The sequence below is a fragment of the Pteropus alecto genome, unplaced genomic scaffold (assembly GCF_000325575.1).
Source record: "Pteropus alecto unplaced genomic scaffold, ASM32557v1 scaffold246, whole genome shotgun sequence".
Taxonomy (NCBI): Eukaryota; Metazoa; Chordata; class Mammalia; order Chiroptera; family Pteropodidae; genus Pteropus; species Pteropus alecto.
The window spans coordinates 1,593,510-1,614,120 of NW_006437742.1; the positions used below are offsets into that span (position 1 = coordinate 1,593,510).

Consider the following 20,611-nt stretch of genomic DNA (forward strand, 5'->3'; position numbering starts at 1 on the left):
GTTTATTCAGCTATTCTCCTTCTTGAATCTGCTTTGGTAATTTGTATCTATTTTTGAATTTGTCCATTTATCTAAGCTTTCTCATTCGTGGGCCTAAAGTTATAATATTCCTTTAGGATTATTTCCATTTCTTTAAGGTTGGTTAAGATGCCTCCTCTTTAATTTTTGATTTTACTCATTTTTGTCTTCTCTCTTATTTTCTTGGTCTAGCTCAGGGTTTGCCGTTTTGTTAACCTTTTCTAAGAAAACAACTTTTGGTCTCATTGATTTTTCTCTATTTTTCTGTTTTCTATTATACTGGTTTATTCTTTGATCTTTTATTATTTGCTTCCTTCTGCTTACTTTGTGTTTAGTTTTCTCTTTTTCTAGTTTCCTAAGTTGGGAGTTCAGGTTATAGATTTGAAACCATTATTCTTTTATGATATAGGTGTTTAAAGCTAAAAATTTCTCTCTGAGCATGGTTTTAGCTACATCCATAAATTTTGATATGTTGTATTTTCATTTTCATTTAGTTCAAAATATTTTTAAATTTCCTTTGTGAGTTCTTTGACCTATGGGTTATTTTGAAGTGTGTTGTCTAATTTCCAAATATTTTTGTTTTCTCAGATTTCTTCCAGTAGTGCATCCCTAATGTGATTTCATGTGGTCAGAGAAATACATTATATGATTTCAAGCTTTAAAAAATTTTCAAGACATACTCCCACCTTGGGGCCCTCACTCTAATGCCGACATGGTAGATTCTCTTACATTCTTTAAGTCTTCTCTTAAATGTCACCTCAGTGAGATCTCCCCAGACCTACCCAGACCAAATTGCAACTACCAGTATTACCATCCCCTGGCACTTCCATCACCCCATACTGCTGTATTTTTTTCTTTTTCATAGCACTCATAACCTCCTAACATAACTTTGTAATATAATTGACTTAGCTCTATGAAGGTAGGGATCTTTGTTTTATTTATCGATGTATCTCAAGAACCTAGAATAGTGCCTGAATAGTTACTGAGTAAATATTTTTGAGTGTATACATCAAAATATTTATCCACTTGGTCATGTGTAGCTAAAATTTGTTCACTTTCATTGGAATGTGATATTTCGTTATATAAACTTACTACAATTTTATAATTGATTATTCTTAGCTGGACACTTGTATTTTTGCTAGTTTCAGGCTATTATAAACAACACTAATCTAAACATTCTTATTATCCTGGTACACATATGCCCAAATTTTTCTAGGGTATGTATGTAGGAGTGGAATTGATGGGTCATATTATGAGCATATATTCGACATTAATAAATAATAGCACTGTGGCTTGCACTAAGGTTGCACATTCCTACCAGCAATGTATGAGGGTTTCATTTGCTCTCCGGTCTCACTGATATATGATATTGGTATTTTTAACTTTTTGCCAATGTGGCAGTTTCCTATTAGTATCTCATTTTCTTCTTAATTAGCATTCTGCTGAATTCTAATATGGTTGAGTAATTTTCCATATATTTATTAGCCCTGTGCATTTCTTCTTTCGTGAGGCACCTTTTCATTTCAACTTTTGCCCATTTTCTTAATGGTTGTCTTCTTTATTGGTTATTTGGGCAGCAAATATCTTTTCCCATTCTGAGACTTTGCTTTCTCTTGATATTTTTGATGACCAGAAGTTTTTTATTTTAATTTAGTTGAATTTGTCAATATTTTCCTTTAATGGTTAGTGATTTGGGGGACTTAAGAAATCCTTCCATAAGTATTCTTATACCTTGCTGGTGGAAAGGCAGAAAAGTACAACTCCTACAGAGTGAAATTTAGCACTATATAGAAAAATTACATACACATTTGACCCTTTGTCTCTGCAAAGCCACCTCTTGGAATCTATTTCAAAGATGTACTAGGAAAATACAAAATTCTTTATGCACAAGACTGTTTTTCAGGACATTAGTCATAATAGCATAAAAGACTGGATACAACGCCAGTGTGTATCAGTAGGGAGTGGTCGAATAAACCATTGTACATCCACACAGTGGAGTATTATGCAGCTCTAAGAGGAAGGGGAAGAGCTCTACATATTAATATAGAGTTCTCTCCAGTATATATTGTTAAGTGCAGAAAAGTAAGTTGTAGAACAGTGTTTGTAGTAAGTTACCATTTATGTAGGAGAAGGGTATAACTAAAGAATTATACATATATGTGTGTTGCTTATATTTGCTTATATTTTCAAAGAAGAAAGAATGGGACCATAAAGCCAAAACCTAATAAAAATTATTATTTATGGGGAAGGAAAGGAATGGGATGAGGGGGACAGATGGAAGTGAGACTTCTGTGGAGGTACTGTAGAACACATTTACGTAATTTTTAAAAAATCAAAAAGGGGAAAAAAATTCCTAAAATTTATAAACAACCCGAAGCAGATGAATCTAACTATAAATAAAGTTAATAGCATAACCATACAGAGAAAACATTTAAAATGAATTTAAAACAATTCGTACATTCCTAATGGGATATATTTTAAGGACAAAAGTAACTGCAAAGAAATATAAAACTATATTCAGTAGTTTTATTGTTGATAGTATTGTTACTGACATTTTAAAATTCTATAAATAATATTGTAGGAAAAAGCTAATAAATAATTTTGTTATGTTAGAAGCCAATATTTTAAGCATATGTGAAAAAAATGCAAGACTAAAATCAAGAAGTTTGAGTAAAAACCTTACAATCTTAAAATGGAAGTGGAAACACAAGTATAAACTCATTATTTTTCTCTTGGAAAAAAAAAGTCCTGGTTTTGTCCACCGACAAGGCCTAGAAGCAACAAGTCTGAACAGCAATGAAAACAACCTAGCAACACACTGTGCCGCTAAATACTGTTTCCCACCAAAAGAAGCCAGGGGTCCTCGGAGAAATATTCCAGGTTTAAATCAGGAAGTGTGCAGGATGAGCTTGGGACATCTTGCTGTGCCAGAAAACTGAAAAGCAATACAGGATCCAATTTGAAGGGACTAAGTGGGATAAATTGACCACTAAAAAAGAATAATGAATACATTTCATTGAAACACATCAAATATTTGAAAATACACGATCTCGTAATTAAAAATAATCATTGGTCACCACTAGACATCTCTAAGGTATCAACTCATTACTCTCATAGGTGGCAAATTGCGGGGGTGGGGAGCAGGAATCAAGCATTTGTCCTGCCTTTCATGTATAAGCTATATGTAGAGAAGCTAAATAGTTGATGACGGTAAGTGTGTTATAGATTCCAGGTAATAAATACAAAAGAAATAATAAAATTAATAAATACACAAGAGTAGACTTAGGGGAGTTCCATTTTACAACTCTTAATAAATCTAGGCAGTGATCATCAATGGATGCAAAACCCATGGGGTAAAAGATGAATTGGTAAACTTCATAATGGAGGATCAGACTAACACCACCTGAATCCACTGATCAATTTTATCATCACTAAAAATGGAACCACCAAACATTATGTGCCTCATGATTTAATAGGAAGTACACATCTACCTACGAAGGATTCTTGCCTAAAAATATTGAACTCGTGTCTCATCAAACCTCTAGATCAGCAATATCCAGTGCAACTTTCCTGAGCATATAAATGGTCTTTATCTTTTCTTTCCAATATGGTATCCACTAGCCATACATGGCTGTTGAGCATTTGAAATATGACTAGTTTAACTGAGAAACTGACATTTAAAAGATTAATAGATTTATGTGGCCATCGGATATTGTATTGGATAGAATAGCTCTCGATTTAACTGACCATTTGTAAAAAATGGAGGGGATTGAGGAACAAGTTAAACAATTCCATGAGGAACAATCAAATTCCTTTTTTCTGTGAACATATGTTGTGGTTCCTCTATTAAATCAGTGGATGGGGGGAAATGGGTTGGAGGGGTGGGAAAGAAGGGATACTGCTTTAAAATAAAAGAGGCTTAAGAGATATAACAGCCAAAGGCTGGTTTAGATCCTAAATAGAACAAACAAGTGTAAAAAGATATCTTTGAGATAATTAAGACCATTTGAATATGAACTTGGAATTAGATGATTCTAAGGAATTATGATGAATCTTGTAACGTGTGATTATGTCATACTGCTTACATTTTTCAAATGTCCTTATCAGTTAGGTGCATGTACTTGCGTGCCCCTGAGAGTGAGCACCTCCTTTATTTTGCAGCGCAGGTGCCTCAGTTGCCTCACAATAGTGCCAGCCTTGCTTGAGATGCACAATAATAAAGTAGCTATTTATATACTGTTGTCATTTGTAGTAGGTTTTAAACACCTGACCTAGCAGAATTTCTGTATCTGAAATCCAAGATTTAATTTTTATTGTCAAAGGTTGTATTGGTAGGCTTTGTAGAACTTCCCTATCTCTTTGTCTTGATCCAGATGAACCCCAAAAGAAGAACAAAGGTGATCCCATGAACAACCTGGAAAGTTTTTACCAAGAGATGATAATGAAAAAACGTCTCGAAGAGTTCCAACTTATGAGAGGTGAACCCTTTGCTTCCCACTCACTGGTCTCAGCTGCATCAGTGGGAGATAGTGGCACAGCTGAGAACCCGTCATTACTCCAGGACAAGGGAAAACAGGCAGCACAGGGTAAAGGTCCCAGTCTCCATGTGGCAAAAGTTATTGATAATTCACCTGAGCAGTGTTGGACTGGGCCTAAGAAGCTGACGCAGCCAATAGAATTTGTCCCAGAAGATGAGATCCAGAGAAATCGTTTGTCAGAGGAAGAGATCCGAAAAATTCCTATGTTTTCTTCATATAATCCAGGGGAGCCAAACAAGGTATAGGCTAAACCAAGAAAAAAAATAACATGGGTTGTTTTCATTTAATTTACTTCTACCTAAAGTAATACTTTTAAATTCGCTTTGATTATACCAAAGAATTGTCTCATAGACATAGTGATTGTGTTTTTCCTTGACTTTGACTATTCTTTCTCTGCATACTGTATAAGTAGCATATTTCCTATGATATTCTTTGTGGTTTTCTGTGTTCCTAGGCTGCCCTTAGAATTTTAAAGAAATCTTGAGAAGACTCTAGTCCATACCTACTAGAAGCCCTGAAGTAACCTCCAATATCCTAGGGTACTAATAAATCAAGTAGTATTCATAAGACCGCCATATCTGGTAGCCATGATGCCTTGGGAATTATTCGATAAATAATTGACTGCCTGGTTGTGAGTAGTAGAGTTTACTGTTATCATATGAGTTTGTTCTTTAGAATGTTTTACCTGGCTTTCATATGACTTAAGTTGCTAGTAGCTAAGCAGCGAAGTGAAAGCACAGGGTCTCAAAGTCTTAAGAAATTGGCAAATATCTAAGTAAAGGTATAAATAATCCTTGTTTTATATTTTTACTTTATAGCTATATATTCATAAACATAGTTTTACGTCTGTATAGATGAAATCATATTCTGCATATCCTGCTACAGCTTGCTTTTTTGACTCATACATGTTTTTGAAATTTATTTCTAATGATATAAGCAACTATATAGTATTCCATTGTAGAAATGTATAATTCATTTATCCATTCTTCTGAAGATTTTTTTCTTTTCATTTTTCCTATTACAAGCAATTCTGCAACAAACATTATTGCACAATTCATAGGTTACGACCAGCAATTTTTAATGAAATTAAATAGAATAGAAAAATTAAAATGCATCCCATAGAGTAAGGGTAATTAGTGTTTCTTGAAGCTTTTGTTTTGTGTGTGTTCGTGGGTGTGTGGTAGTGTATGTTTGTGAGAGAGGGGGCGGGGAGGGAGAAAGGAAGAGGAAGGAGGGGGCTATGTATGGGCTAGAACATAAAATGCATTTCTTCCTGTAGATCTTAGTCAGAAAAGTTGGATAAATATTTGACCCGTTGCAGTTATTCTCAAATTTTAGTGTGCACCAGAATCACCTGGCAGGCTTGTTAAAACACATTGCTGGGCTCTGCCCCCAGAATTTTTTATTCAGTAGGTCGAGTGGGGCTTGAGAATTTGCATTTCCAAGTTCCCAGGAGATGCTGTTAATGCTGGTCTGAGTGACATTTTATGAATCACTGTTCTAGATTACCTGCCTAGGAGTGGAATTACTGTGATATAGGGTATGTATGTCTTCAACTCCATGAGCAGGGTTTCAGAGATCTCTTTCACATCCTTACAGAGACTTTGTAGTATTAGACTGTTTTTTTGCCAGTCTAATATATTTAAAAGGTATCTCATTGTTTTGATTTGCATGTTCCTGATTTCCAGTGAAATTATACATGTATTTACACATTTATTAACCTTTCAGGGACCTTCTGTGAGTTGCCTCTTCCTTTTTGTCCATTGTATGATTAAAGTTTTCATATTATATATAGAGATCATTTAAAACTTCTGAATATAATCTCTTGCTGCTTATTTAGCAAATATAGCCTCCCAGTCAGTGACTTATCTTTTTAACATTGCTTCTGATGTCTTGTACTAAGCAGAAGTCTTTCATTTTAATGCAGTCATATTATCAGTGTTTTATTTGATGGTTTGTGCTTTTTGAGTCATTTTAAGGAATCCTTCTGTACATATCAATAAGAAAAACACAAACAACCGAATAAAAATGGTCAGATGATATGAATAGGCAATTCACAGAGGAGAAGACACGAATGACCAAGTAACTTATGAAGTCTCATTAGTAACCAAAGGAAATGCTTAACAAAACTACAATGAGATAACATTTAACACCCAGGATGTTGGCATACATTTAAAGGCCCGAGAATGCCAAGTATTGGTGAACATATGGAGCCATAAGAACCACAGTATACTTTTAGCTGAATATAAATGAGTACAGCCACTTTCAATAACATTGTGGCAATATCTGGTAAAATGGAAGATACTCATACACTATAAGTCAGCACTCCTGGGTGGCTATCCTAGAGGGACTTGCATATGTACATTAGGAGGTGTTATAAGGATACTAATCGTAGCATTATTTGTAAACAACATACATGTTCATCAGCAAGAGAATGGCTAAAGCATGATATATTCATAAAATGGAATACTATACAATAGAGAAAATGAATAAAATGTAACTACAGGTATCAGCATGGATGCAACTCAGAAACTTAATGTTGAATGAAAAAAGCAGACTTCTGGCTTCACCTCCAACATATAAAGTGTTTAGAAGTCGTCACTCCTGTCTTGAAGCAAGAAAAACAGCCAAACAGACTAAAAATCAATGACGTTTTCTTGGACCCATCAGAGAATTGAAGTCACAGCATATTGCAACCCCAAAATTTAGAGAGACAGGCAATTACAGAGAATCACAGCCAAGATCTGCTTATCAGGAGTGGAAGATACTAGAGCCATAAACTGGTAGGAATACCTAAGTGGTAACTTTGACAAATTGCTTGAGGCAGAGTGTAGATTAGTGTTTGAATGACAAACTCCTGGGGGCTGCAGTCTGTGGGGGCCCCAACACTTTCATGACTTTCACCTTTAGGAACCCCACTAAGTTCTCGAGTTGAAGAGTCAAGAAAAAAAATCTCCTGTTCCTGGCATGGGAAGGGGAAAAGTTATAATTTTGAAATACACCCAGAGTTTCCACGTAACAGAGGATTACCCAGAAAGTAAAATGACTTTACTAAAGCCTTCTCCACTGTGGGAGAAAGGACATTATGTGACTTCGGGTCCCTCTCGCTTTCCTGTCTCATCTAAGAGAGAGGGGAAAAAATTCTGTGAAACACTTGTGTAGGGTAACAGACTGGGGACACTTGTGTAGGGTAACAGACTGGGGACACAGGCACACTGAAAGACTGAAACTTTATACGATTGTAGAATGTTTCCCCTTACCCCACACCTTATCACCAACTCACGGCATCAGCTGTGGATTACAGCTGAAAGACCCGCAAAGCTCAGACTCTGTTCAAGAAGTTTTTAGGGAAACTCAAAGAAAACAGGGAAGACAAAAACGGACATTAGAGGAAACTGAAATCAGTGACACCTACAGCTAGAGAAAACATTAAACACCACCCAACTCCTCGCCAGATTAACATAAAACCTCACACTAACAGCCTGTTTACCTCAGTTCCTATTAACATTATTCATCATGTCTAGCTTTCAACAAGAAAGAAATAAGACTTGCTAAAAGAAAAACAGTCTCAAGACAAAACAAGCATCAGAACCAAACTCATATGACACAGGTTTTGGAATGATCACATATATGGAATTTAAAATAACTATGACTAATATGCTAAAGAGTCTGTGAGAAATTGTATACAACATGCGAAAACAGATGTAATGTAATATAAGCAGAGATAAACTCAAAAAGAGATGCTAGAAAGAAAAACATGATGCCTTTGATACGCTCATCAGTAGATTGTATACGGCCAAGGAAACAATAAGCTTGAAGGCATGTCAATAGAAACTCCTAAACTGAAATGCAAAGAGAAAAAATACTATAAAAAAATAGAGTATCCAAGAACTATGGGACAGTTTTAAAAGGTATATACATTTTTGGAATACCAGAAGAATAAGAGAGAAAGGAACAGAAGAAATACTTGGAGTAAGGATGGCTGAAAATTTTCCAAAATTAATGACAGATACCAGACCACTGATCCAGGATCTGAGCAGAGAACACTAAGCAGGATAACTATCAAAAAATACACCTAAGCATATCTTGTTCAAACACAGAAAACTGAAAACAGAAAAATCTTGCAAACAGCCAGAGAAAAGCACTTTACCTATAGAGAAATAAAGATAAGAATTGCTTTGGATTTCTCTTCCGAAATGATGCAAACAAGAAGAGAGTGGAGTGAAATAGTTAAAGTATTGAGGGGGAAAAAAACCCCACCTACCTAGAATTCTGTGTCCAGCAAAAAGATTCTTCAAAAGTTAAGAAAAATAAAGGTTTTATTAGGCAAAAAATAAATAAATAAATAAGGTAATTTGTTACCACTAAACCTGCCTTGCAAAAAAATGTTTAAAGTTCTTCAAAGAGAAGGAAAATCGTATTGGTTAGATTAAAAAGACCATATCTCTATAATAAAAAAAAAAAAAAAAAAAAAGGAGAGCATAGAAGAAGGAATAAGTGAAGGTAAAATCTTTTTCTTATTCTAAATGATCTAAAAGTAATAGCAATGTGTTAGATAATTATTGCATATATGGATAAGTGAAATGAATGGCAGGAATGTTATGAGGGATAGGAGGAGGGAATTAGTATTTAGTGTATATAACTATAGTACAGCATCTATACAACCTGTGAAGCGGTATAGGGTTAATTGACAGTAGACTTAGATTAGTTGTAAATGTATATTGCAAACTCTAAGGCAACCACTAAAAATTATAAAAAAGTATAATTGATATACTAAGAGGGGAGTGAAAATAAAATCATAAAATGATACTCATTCTCTAGTCTTTTACAGAAAATAGAAGCAAAGGGAACACTTTGACTTATTTTATGAGAACCAGCCTTAGTTTAATACCAAAACTAGATACATTACAATAAAGAAAACTACAAACTAATCTCTCTCATAAACATAGATGCAAAAAACCTTAATATTAGGAAAATCAAAATATTTGATTGAAAAAAAATATTGAGAAATCAAATCCAACAATGTATCAAAAGAATTGTATATCATGAACAAATGGGATTTATTCCATGTACCCAAAGCTGGCTCAAAAATCAATTAAAGTAATCTACCACATCAACAGAATAAAGAAAAGGTATCATATTATTCTTTCAATAGATGTAGGAAAAGCCTTTGGCAAAATCCACCCATTAATGACAAAAATTCTCAGCAAACAAGGAATAGAGGGGAACATCCTCAACTTGATAAAGAATATTTACAAACCCTACAGCTGACATCATACTTAATGGGTGAGAAACAGGATGCTTTCCCCTTTTAGCAGAAACAGGGCAAGGATATCCATTCTCCCCACTTTTTAAAAAACATTGTACTGGAAATGCTAGCTAGTAAAATAAAAAAAATAAAAAGCACATAGATTGGAAAGGAAAAAATGAAAGTGTCTTTTTTCAGATGACATGTAGGTAGAAAATCTCAAATAATCAACAACAACAACCTAAAACAACTCCTGGAACTAATAAGTGAGTATAGCAAGGTTGGAGGATACAAGGTTTATATATAAAAGTCAATTGTTTTTCTGTATAACAAGAAATGAACAATTGAAATAAAAAGCACAACACTCTTTACAATAGTACAAAAAGCAGTGAAATAATTAGGTAGAAATCTAGCAAAATATGTACAGGATCTATATGCAGAAAACTATAAAACCCTGCTGAAAAATTAAAGATCTAAATAAATGCAGAAATGTTCTGTGTTTATGGGTCAGAAGACTTAATATTAAGATGTCGGTTCTTGCCAAATTGATATGTAAATTCCCCACAGTCCTAACAATCCCAGCAGGCTATTTTGTGGATATAAACAAACTGATTCTGAGTTTACAGAGAAAGACAAAAGATCCAGAATATCTTACACAATACCAAAGGAGAAGAAAGAGAAGAAGACAGTTAGAGGACTGACACTACCCAACTTCAAAATTTACTATAATCAAGTAGTTTGGTGTTGGCAAAAAAAAAAAAAAAAAAATTGATTAATTGAGGAGAATAAAGACTCCAGAAATAGACGCACACAAATATAGTGAACTGATCTTTGACAAGGGAGCAAAGGCAATTCAATGGAGAAAAAGATTAGTCTTTTCATCAAATTGTGCTGAAACGACTGGATATCTACATGCAAAAAAATGAATCTACACATTTTTTTTCTCAAAAAATTAACTCAAAACGGATTATACATCTAAATGTAAAACACAAAACTATAGAATTTCTAGAAGGAAACAAGAAAATCTAACTTACCTGTATGGTGCTGCATTTATATGTATAACACCAAAAGCATGATTTATATGAGAGAAAAAAATGGATAAATCAGACTTTATTAAATTTGTAAATTGCTATGTGAAAGAGACTTTTAAAAGAATCAAAAAAGCGACAGACTGGAAGAAAATATTTGCAAAACATATGTCTAATAAAGGACTTGTATCCATAATACACAAAGAACTTCTAAAATCCAACAGTAGTAAAACAGACTACTCAAAAAATGGGCAAAATAACAGACACTTCACCAAAGAAGTTATGTACATGTCAAATAAGCATATGAAAACGAGCTCAACATCATTTGTCATCATGGAATGGCAAAATAAAAATAATGAAATGCCAGTATCCGCCTATTAAAATGGCTAAATTTCACAGTAAAATTGACAGTCCCAAATGCGGTTGAGTATGCTGAAGAACTCTTACTCATTGCTACTGAGAATTCAAATTGGTACAACATCTTCAGAAGATAGTTTGGTAGTGTCTTACAAATCTAAACATGGTTTTACCATATAATCAGTAATTGTGCTTCTAGTTCTTTATTTACTCCAATTGATTTGAATACCTATATTCATACAAAATCCAGCATGTTGATAGCAGTTTTATTCATAATTGCCAAAAACTTGCAATCAAGATGTTCTTCTACAGGCAAATGGATACATTCACTTGTACTACATCTATACAATGAAATATAATTCAGCAATAAAAAAAGAACTGTCAAGCCACAAGACAGAGAGGGACTATAAGTGCACATTTATAAGTAAAAGAAGCAAGTATGAAAAACTACATTTTGTATGATTCTAATTATGTGACATTCTGGAAAACAGAATTACAGCAACAGTTAATGATCAGTGGTTGTCAGGATTTGGGGGAGAGTGGGAAAGAAAGGAATAGGTGAAGCACAGGAGATTTTTAGGGCAGTAAAATTATTCTGTGTGATATTGTAATGGTGGATGCAAGACATTTTTCGAAGCCATAAAACTGTACAGCATGAATAATAACCATTAATGTATACAAATATTAAAAAATCATTTAGAAGATTGCAGAACCCTAGGAAAGAATGCAGACTGACAAGAGGATCTAACTGTGTTAACAAATATATGAAGCAGCCTCACAGAAGGTATTGGGGAAAAGGTGCTGATGTGAGTGAGTATCTTTGGAAATGTGTGGAGACAACAGAGAGGCAAACAGAACTGTACATAATCATTGTTTCCTAGTTGCTAAGGTTGTGTTCATGGGGGTACTGGTTAACAATTCTGATATTGATATGCATGTATAATGAAATGGAGTAATTAAGTAAATGATGGCAGCTGATGGGAGCCAGGTTTCTCACCACTGTAATTTACAGATAAGCAAAGAGTGGAAGCTAGAATGATCCATGCGGTAATGGTTTAGAGTTGGAGACATTAGTATGAACTCAAATTTAACTTAATATACAAATGATTACATATAGAAATCTTTATAGATATGTGTATATACATAGGTTAGTGTTAATTTTTCTGTCAACTGAGAGAGTCTAAATGAAATGACACTCCAATAGCAACAAGTGTGTTCAGCATCCAGATCTCAGTTTCTAATACCACTCTTAAGTAAAAGGAACTTGGACTCTTTAGAGAAATGGCTCATTCTAGCAGGAAATATGCAAGATGAGCCTTCAGCGTTTTGTAGTGCCAGAAAGTAAGGAAGTGCTCAAAACAACATAAAAAAAATATTGTTGGGGATATGTCAGAAGAGCACAGGAGCCAACTGAAAGTTTCCAGTGACCAAAGCTGGAACGATTTGTGCAAAAGAAAATAATAATAATATTGGATTATAACCCAAAGTATAGAATAAATATCTATGAGTCTATACTGATGACAAATAAAACAATTGAGTACATTGATAAATGGGGGAGAGGACACAAATAGCCCGTGCAGATGAATTCTCAATAATCTATGTAGCTGCCTCACCTCAAGGAAGAGGAGCATAACTCCCCCTCCTTAGCTTTGAGCTACTTATAGTGACTTCTTTCCAAAGAGTACAGTATGGAAAGGCATTAAAAAAGTAACATTACAATGTAGAAACCCAACACTGCCTCAGGTGATCAAAGCCAACATCAACAGTCATAAATCATGTTGATAGTATGTATGATGTGATCAAAATTGCACATTTCCACTGTGGTCTTCCTCCTAATAATCTGTAAACCCCAATCTAACCATAAGAAAACACCAGAAAAATTCTAGTGGTGGAGCATCCTACAAAATACCTGATCAGTTTTCCTCAAACTGAAGATCATTAAAAACAAAGTCTGAGAAACTGCCACAGCCAAGAGGAGCCTAAAGACACATGAAAACTAAATATACTATGGTATCCTAGATGAGATCCTGGAACAGAAAAAGGACATTAGGGAAAACCTAAGGGAATCTAAATTAACTATGGACTTTAGTCAATAATAATATATCAAATTTAATTCATTTATTTTAACAAATATACTATAGTAATGTAAGATGTTAATAAGGGAAACTGAATGTGAGGTATATGGGAACTCTTTGTACTGTCCTCTCAATTTTTCTGTAAATCTAAGTTTTTCTATTCTAAAAAATAAAGCATTTTTAAAAATATTTAAGCACTGAATTTGACCTCAAAGGCAAGGGAAGTAAAAGCAAGAATAAATGAATGGGAGTATATCAAACTAAAAAGGTTCTGCACAGCAAAAGAAACCACCAACAAAGCAAAGAGGCACCTGTCCAAATGGGAGAATATATTTGCATACAACACCTCCAATATGGGCCTAATATCCAAAATATACAAAGAACTCATAAAACTCAACAATTAAAAAAAAAATCCAATTTAAAAATGGGCAGAGGACCTGACATATGACATAGGAAAAGATACTCAACTTTACTAGCTCTTAGGTAAATGCAAATCAAAACCACAATATGATACCATCTCACACTTGTTACAATGGCTGCCATCAACAGGACAAGTAATAACAAGTGTTGAAAGGCTATGGGCAAAAGGAACCCTCATGCACTGCTGGTGGGAATGTAAATTGGTACAGCCACTATGGAAAACAGTATGGAGGTTCCTCAAAAAATAAGGATTGAATTACCATATGATCCAGCAATCCCTTTTCTGGATATTTAAACAAAAAAACCTGAAAACATTTATCCGCAAAGATATATGCACCCCCATGGTCACAGCAGCATTATTCACGGTGGCCAGGACATGAAAGCAACCGAAGTGTCCTTCGATAGATGATTGGATAATGAAGCCGTGGTACATGTATACAATGGAATATTACTCGACCATAAGAAAAGATGAAATACTGCCATTTGCAGCAATATGGATGGACCTTGAGATAATCATGCTAAGCAAAATAAGTCAGAAAAAGTTGAAGACCATATGATTTCACTCATATGTGGGATACAAAACTGAATGCAACAAACAAACCTGACAAACAGACTCATGGACATGGACAGTGGATTAGTGGTTACCAGAGGGAAGCAGGGAAGAGAGGAGGTAGATGAGGTAGAGGGGGTCAAATACTTGGTGACAGAAGGAAATTTAACTTTGGGTGATGAGCATACAATGCAATATACATATGATGTATTGTTGTACACTTGAAACTTACTTGATTTTATTAATCAATGTCATCCTAACAATTTTAATTAAAAAAAATTTAAAACAAGTAGCATGCAGCATAATATCATTTATATAAAGGTTAAAAATATAAAATAATACTGTATTGCAGAGGAAGAGCTTCATCCTCTATTTTCACCTGGAGTTTGTTTTTGTTTCACAGAAATGTTTATTTTGTTTTCTAGCCTAGCTGTATATTTTTACATATGCATATATATGAACATATATGTATGTTGTGGATATATACATGTGTATATGCCTGTGTGTATGTGTGTATATATGTATGTTTTTTTTTGAGCAGAGAGGATGCATCCAAGTAAGAAGCGACTGAGCCACCTCAACCAGAATTCCTCTTGATTTTTTAAGAATGTTTATATCAAAGGAAACAATCTTAGTATGGATCTTTCCTACTTAGTGAGAAACTTGCTGGATGTTTCACATACCCCTTTCTACGGTCATTTAATTTGGTGATGCTTTCATGATGAGTATTTCAGAGCCAAAACTAGATCACATGAAATTACTTAAGTGAATCATAAGTCAGTTATTCTGTCCTTGCCTTTAAGGTAAAAGTATAGTTAAATGATAAATATGTGAATATTCAGCTTCTAAAGACTTTGAGATGTAAATAATCTGCTTATTACAGTGCTTAATATATTAACTCATGTGTTTCAATGGTTAAGTCATTTAAGTGGATTCTGTTTTCTAGCCCTTTGCTTTTGCAGTTGTCTGACTTCTCAAGTTCCTTTAAGATATCAAAGGATCTAACTTAACACTAGTGAATATATAGAGATCTCTTTTTTTCTTATCTTTTTTTTTTTTTTTTACACCTGTAGCACCTGGTCTTCCTAGGTGGTCTCCCATCCAAGTACTCACTGGGCCGGACCCTGCTTAACTTCCGAGATCAGACGAGATCGGGCGTGTTCAGAGTGGCATGGCTGTAGGCTCCTTATCTTTTTTTTTTTATTATTGTAGTAAACTACACATAACCTGAGATCTACCATCTTAACAAAATTTTAAGTGTACATTACAACGTTGTTAACTACAGGTATAAAGCTGTACAGAAGACCTCTAGGATTTTTTCATCTTATATGACAACTTTATACCCATTGAACAGCAATCCTCCATTTTCCCCTTCCCCCCGGTCCTGGCAACCGCCATTCTAGTTTCTTCTTGAGTTTGAGTACCATAGATACCTTTTACAAGTGAAATCATGCAGTATTTGTCCTGTCGTAACTGGCTTAATGCCCTCAAGTTTCGTTTATGCTATTGCATATGACACGATTTCTTTTTTCTAGCTGAATAATATTCTATTGTATATTATACCACATTTTCTTTATCCACTCATCTGTGACAGACATTTAGGTTGTTTCCATCTCTTTGCTATTATAAACAGTGCACTGAATGTGAGTTTAAATATCTCTTTGAGATCCTGATTTTAATTCTTTTGGATAAGTACCCAGAGATCAGATTGCTGGATCACTTGGTAGTTCTAGTTTTAATTTTTTTGAGACCCTCCATAGTGTTCGCTGCACCATTTTACATTTTACCAACTGCACAAGGGTTCCAATTTCTCCACACCCTCATCAACATTTATTTTCTGTATGTGTTCTTTGAGGAGATGTCTATTTAGGTCTTTTGCCCATTTTTTAAAATTGGGTTGTTTATATTTTTTCTGTTGAGTTCCTTATTTATCTTGGATATTAACCTCTATATGGTTTCCAAATATCTTCTTCCATTTCATAGGTTGGCTTTTCACATTGTTGAGTGTTTCTTTTGCTGTGCAGAAGCATTTTTGTTGATGTTGTCCCACTTGACTTTCGCTTTTGTTACCTGTACTTCTGATATAATATCCAAGAAATCATTGCCAAGGCCAGTGTCATGAAGCTTTTATCCTATTTTCTTCTGGGAGTTTTAGAGTTTCAGTTCTCATGTTTAAGTCTAATCCATTTTGAGTTGGTTTTTATGTATGGTATAACATGAGTCCAATTTTATTCTTTTGCATATGAATATCACCTTGTTAAAGGTACTGTCTTTTCCCCTTTGTTTATCTTGCCCCCCTTGTCAATCGGTTGACTGTATATATGTGGGTTTAGTTCCAGCCTCTCTATTGTGTTCTGTATGTCTGTCTTTATGCCAGTATCATACCATTTTGATTACTGTAGATTTGTAATGTGTTTTGAAATTAAGAAGTTTGAGACCTCCAGTTTTGTTCTCATTTCTCAAGATTGCTTTGGCTATTTGGGGTCTCTTGTAGTACCATATGAATTTTAAGATTTTACTTTTCTGTTTCTATAAAAATACTATTGAGATTTTGATAGGAATTGCATTAAATCTGTAGATCACTTTGGGTAGTGTGGACATTTTAACAATGTTGTCTTCTAATCCACAAACATGAGCTATCTATGCATTTATTTTTGTCTTTAATCGAGCAATGTTTTGTGGTTTTTAGTGTACAAGTTCTTCACCTCTTTGATTACATTTTTAAAAATTGAAGTATGATTGACATCCAGAAAAGCTGTACACATTTAATGTATGCATCTTGATGAGTTTGAAGGTATACACTGTGAAACTGTCACCATATACAGTGTCTTAAACTATTATCTCCAAAAATTTACTCCCTCTCTCTTTTTTCTTTGATATGAACATTTAACATAAGATCTACTCTCTTAACAAATTTTTAAGTATTCAGTATAGAATTGTTAATTATGTGCATTATTCCGTAATGTAGTTCTATAGGACTTATTCATCTTTTATAAGTGAAACTGTCTACCTCCTGATGAATACTTTTCCAATTAACCCCAGCCCCTGGTAAACATGATTCTGTTCTCTACATCTATGAATTTAACTATTTTAGATTCCTGATATGAGTGGGATCATGTCGTATTTGTTTTTCTGTGTCTGGTTTATTTCACTTAGCATAATGTCTTTTAAGTCCATCTATGTTGCAATGATTGACAAGATTGATTTCTTTTTTAAGACTGAATAATATTCCATTATATTTATACACATTTTCTTTATCCATTCGTCTATCAGTGGACATTTAGGTTGTTTCCATGTCTTTGCCATTGTAAATAATGCAGCAATGAACAAAGGAATGCAGATATTTCTTCCAGACCCTGATTCCAATTCTTTTGGGTATAAACCCAGAAGTGAGTTTACTAAATTATATAGTAGTTCTATTTTCAATTTTTTGAGAAACCTCCATACTGTTTTCTATACTGGTTGTACCAACTTACATTCACACCAATACTGTACAAGGGTTAAAATTTCTCCACATCATCACCAACACTTATCTTTTGTTTTTGTTTTTATTTTTATAATAGCCATTTTAACAGCATAAAGTGTTATCCTATTGAGGTTTTGATTTGCATTTCTCTGATGATTAGGTAAACAGGATTTTGAATATCTTTTTCATATGCCTGCTGGCAATTCGTATGTCCTTTTTGAAGAAATGTCTATTCAGGTCTTTTACCCATTTATTTTTATTTATTTTTATTTTTTTTATTAAGTTTATTGTGGTAACATTGATTAATATAATTCTGTTATTTTCAGGTGTACATCATTATAATTTGACATCTGTATATTCTATTGTGTGTTTACCACCCAAAGTCCAGTTTCCTTCAGCTACCATATATTTGATCCCCTTTACCTACTTCATCTTACGCCTACCCCACTGTATTTGACTCCCTTTAACTGTCTACCAACCCCCTCCTCCCCCACACCCTACACTCTCATAACCACTAGTCTATAGTCCATGTCCATGAGTCTCTGTTTGTCCTGTTCATTTGTTGCTTTTAGGTTTATATCCCACATATAAGTGATATGTGATTTTCAACTTTTTACCCATTTTTTGAATTGGGTTATTTGTTTTTTGGGGGGGTTGAGTTATAGGATTCCCTTATATATTTTAGATAGTAATCTTTTATCAAATATATGATTTGCAAATATATTCACCCATTCCATAGGTTGCCTTTTCACTTTGCTGATTGTTTCCTTTGCTGTACAGGATTTTAGTTGATGTATTCCCACTTGTCTACTTTGGCTTTTAGTGCTTTGCTTTTGATGGCATATCCAATAAATCAGTGTCAAGAAGCTTTTCTCCCATGTTTTCTTCTTGAAGTTTTAGAGTTTCTAGTCTTATTTTTAAATCTTTAATCCATTTTGAGTTGATTTTTGTTTATTGTGTAAGATAAGTGTCCAGTTTCATTCTTTTGCACTGGATATACAGTTTTCCCAGCATCACTTATTGAAGACACTATCTTTTCCCCATTATGTATTCTTGCCCCTCTTGTTGAAGATCAATTTACCATAAATGTATGGTTTATTCTGGGCTGTCTATTCTGTCCCACTGGTCAATGTGTCCTTTTTATGCCAGTACCATACTGTATTGATAACTGTAATTTGAAATCAAGAAATGTGATGCCTATTGATTTGTTCTTCCTCAAGATTGCTTTGTCTATTTGGGGTCTGTTTTGGTTCCGTATGAATTTCAAAATTTTGTTTTTCACATAAATTGCCATGGGGACTTTAATAAGAATTGCATTGAATCTGTAGATCATTTTGAGTAGTATGGACATTTTGACAATATTTTGACAATACTTCCAATCCATAAATATAGAATATCTTTCCATTTATTTGTGTATTTTTCAATTTTTTCATCAGTGTTTTATAGTTTTCTGTGTATAAGTCTTTCAGCTCTTGAAATAAATTTATTTCTAAGTATATTCTTTTCGATGCTATTGTAAATGGGATTGTTTTTCTTAAATGTTGATTTTGTATCTTGCAACTCTATTGAATTTGTTTATTAGTTTTAATAGTTTTATTGTGAAATCTTTAGGGTTTCTACACATAGGATTATGTCATATACAAACAGATAATTTTATGTCTTACTTTCTAGTTTGGGTGCCTTTATTTTTGTTTTTCTTGTCTAATTGCTCTCTTTAGGACTTCTAGTACTATGTTAAATAAAAGTAAAAAGAGTGGGTGGGCATCCTTGCCTTATTCCTGATCTTAAAGGAAAGGAAAAGCCTTAAGTTTTTTACTCTTGAGTATGAGGTTAGCTGTGACAGACTTTTCATATATGGTGTTTATCATATTGAGGTAAATTTTTTATATTCCTAGTTTATTGAGCATTTTTATCATAAAAGGATGTTGGATTTGGTCAAATGCATTTTCTATATCTATTGATATGATTGTGTGATTTTTATCCTTCATTCTGGTAATGTGGTATATCACATTGATTTTCATGTTTTGAATCATCCTTGTGTCCCAAGGATAAATAGCACATGGTCATAAATACCACAATCCTTTTAATGTGTTTTTGAATTCAGTTTACTAGTTTTCTGTTGAAGATCTTCGCATCTGTATTTATTGGGTATATTGGCCTATAGTATTTTTTTTTCTTGTAATGTCTTTTTCTGCTTTGGGTAATGCTCTCCTCATAAAATTGGTTTGGGAGTGTTCCCTCCTCTTCAATATTTTAGAAGAGTTTGAGAAGGAATGGTATTCATTCTTCTTTAAATGTTTGGTAAAATTCACCTATGAAGCCATCTGGCCCTGGGGTTTTCTTTGTTGGGAGGTTTTTGATTACTGATTGGATCTCATTACTAGTTAAAAATCCGTTCATATGCTCTATTTCTGATGATTTAGTCATAGTGTAGGCTGTACGTTTCGAGGAATTTATCATTTTCTTCTAGATTAATGACTTTGTTAGCATAGAATTGGTCATAGTAGTTTCTTTTTTTAATTAATTATTTTTTTGCGGTGACATTGGTTAACGAAATCCAATAAGTTTCAGCTGTACACTTTAACAGTAAGGCATATATATATTTACACAGTGTGTTCACTTTTCATAGTTAGATTTCTTTCTGTCACCACATATTTGACCCCTTTTACCTTATCTTCCTCCCTCCCTCCCTGCCCCCCAACCCCCCGCCACCTTTGGTAAATACTAGTCTATTGTCCCTGTCCATGCGTCTCTGTCCTGTGTTTGTTGCTTTTAGGTTTATATCCCAAATATAAGTGATATCATGTGGTTTTCAACTTTTTCTGTCTGGCTTATTTCGCTTAGCATGATTATCTCAAGGTCCATCCTATTGTCACAAATGGCAGTATTTCATCTCTTCTTATGGCTGGGT

At 33.9% G+C, this 20,611-nt stretch overlaps 1 protein-coding gene and 1 pseudogene across 4 annotated transcripts in view; one reads left to right on the forward strand and one right to left on the reverse strand.

Annotated features, from left to right (window-relative positions):
* Positions 1-20,611, forward strand: part of RBM41 (RNA binding motif protein 41) — a 58,253-nt gene that overhangs the window by 28,101 nt on the left and 9,541 nt on the right. For all 4 annotated transcript variants that reach the window (XM_025048885.1, XM_015591656.2, XM_006914791.2 and 1 more), the window contains one exon: positions 4,392-4,795. In XM_025048885.1, coding sequence (XP_024904653.1) covers positions 4,392-4,795 — 404 coding nt within the window. The remainder of the gene's footprint in view (positions 1-4,391; positions 4,796-20,611) is intronic.
* On the reverse strand, positions 15,299-15,417 carry LOC112482046 (annotated as a pseudogene).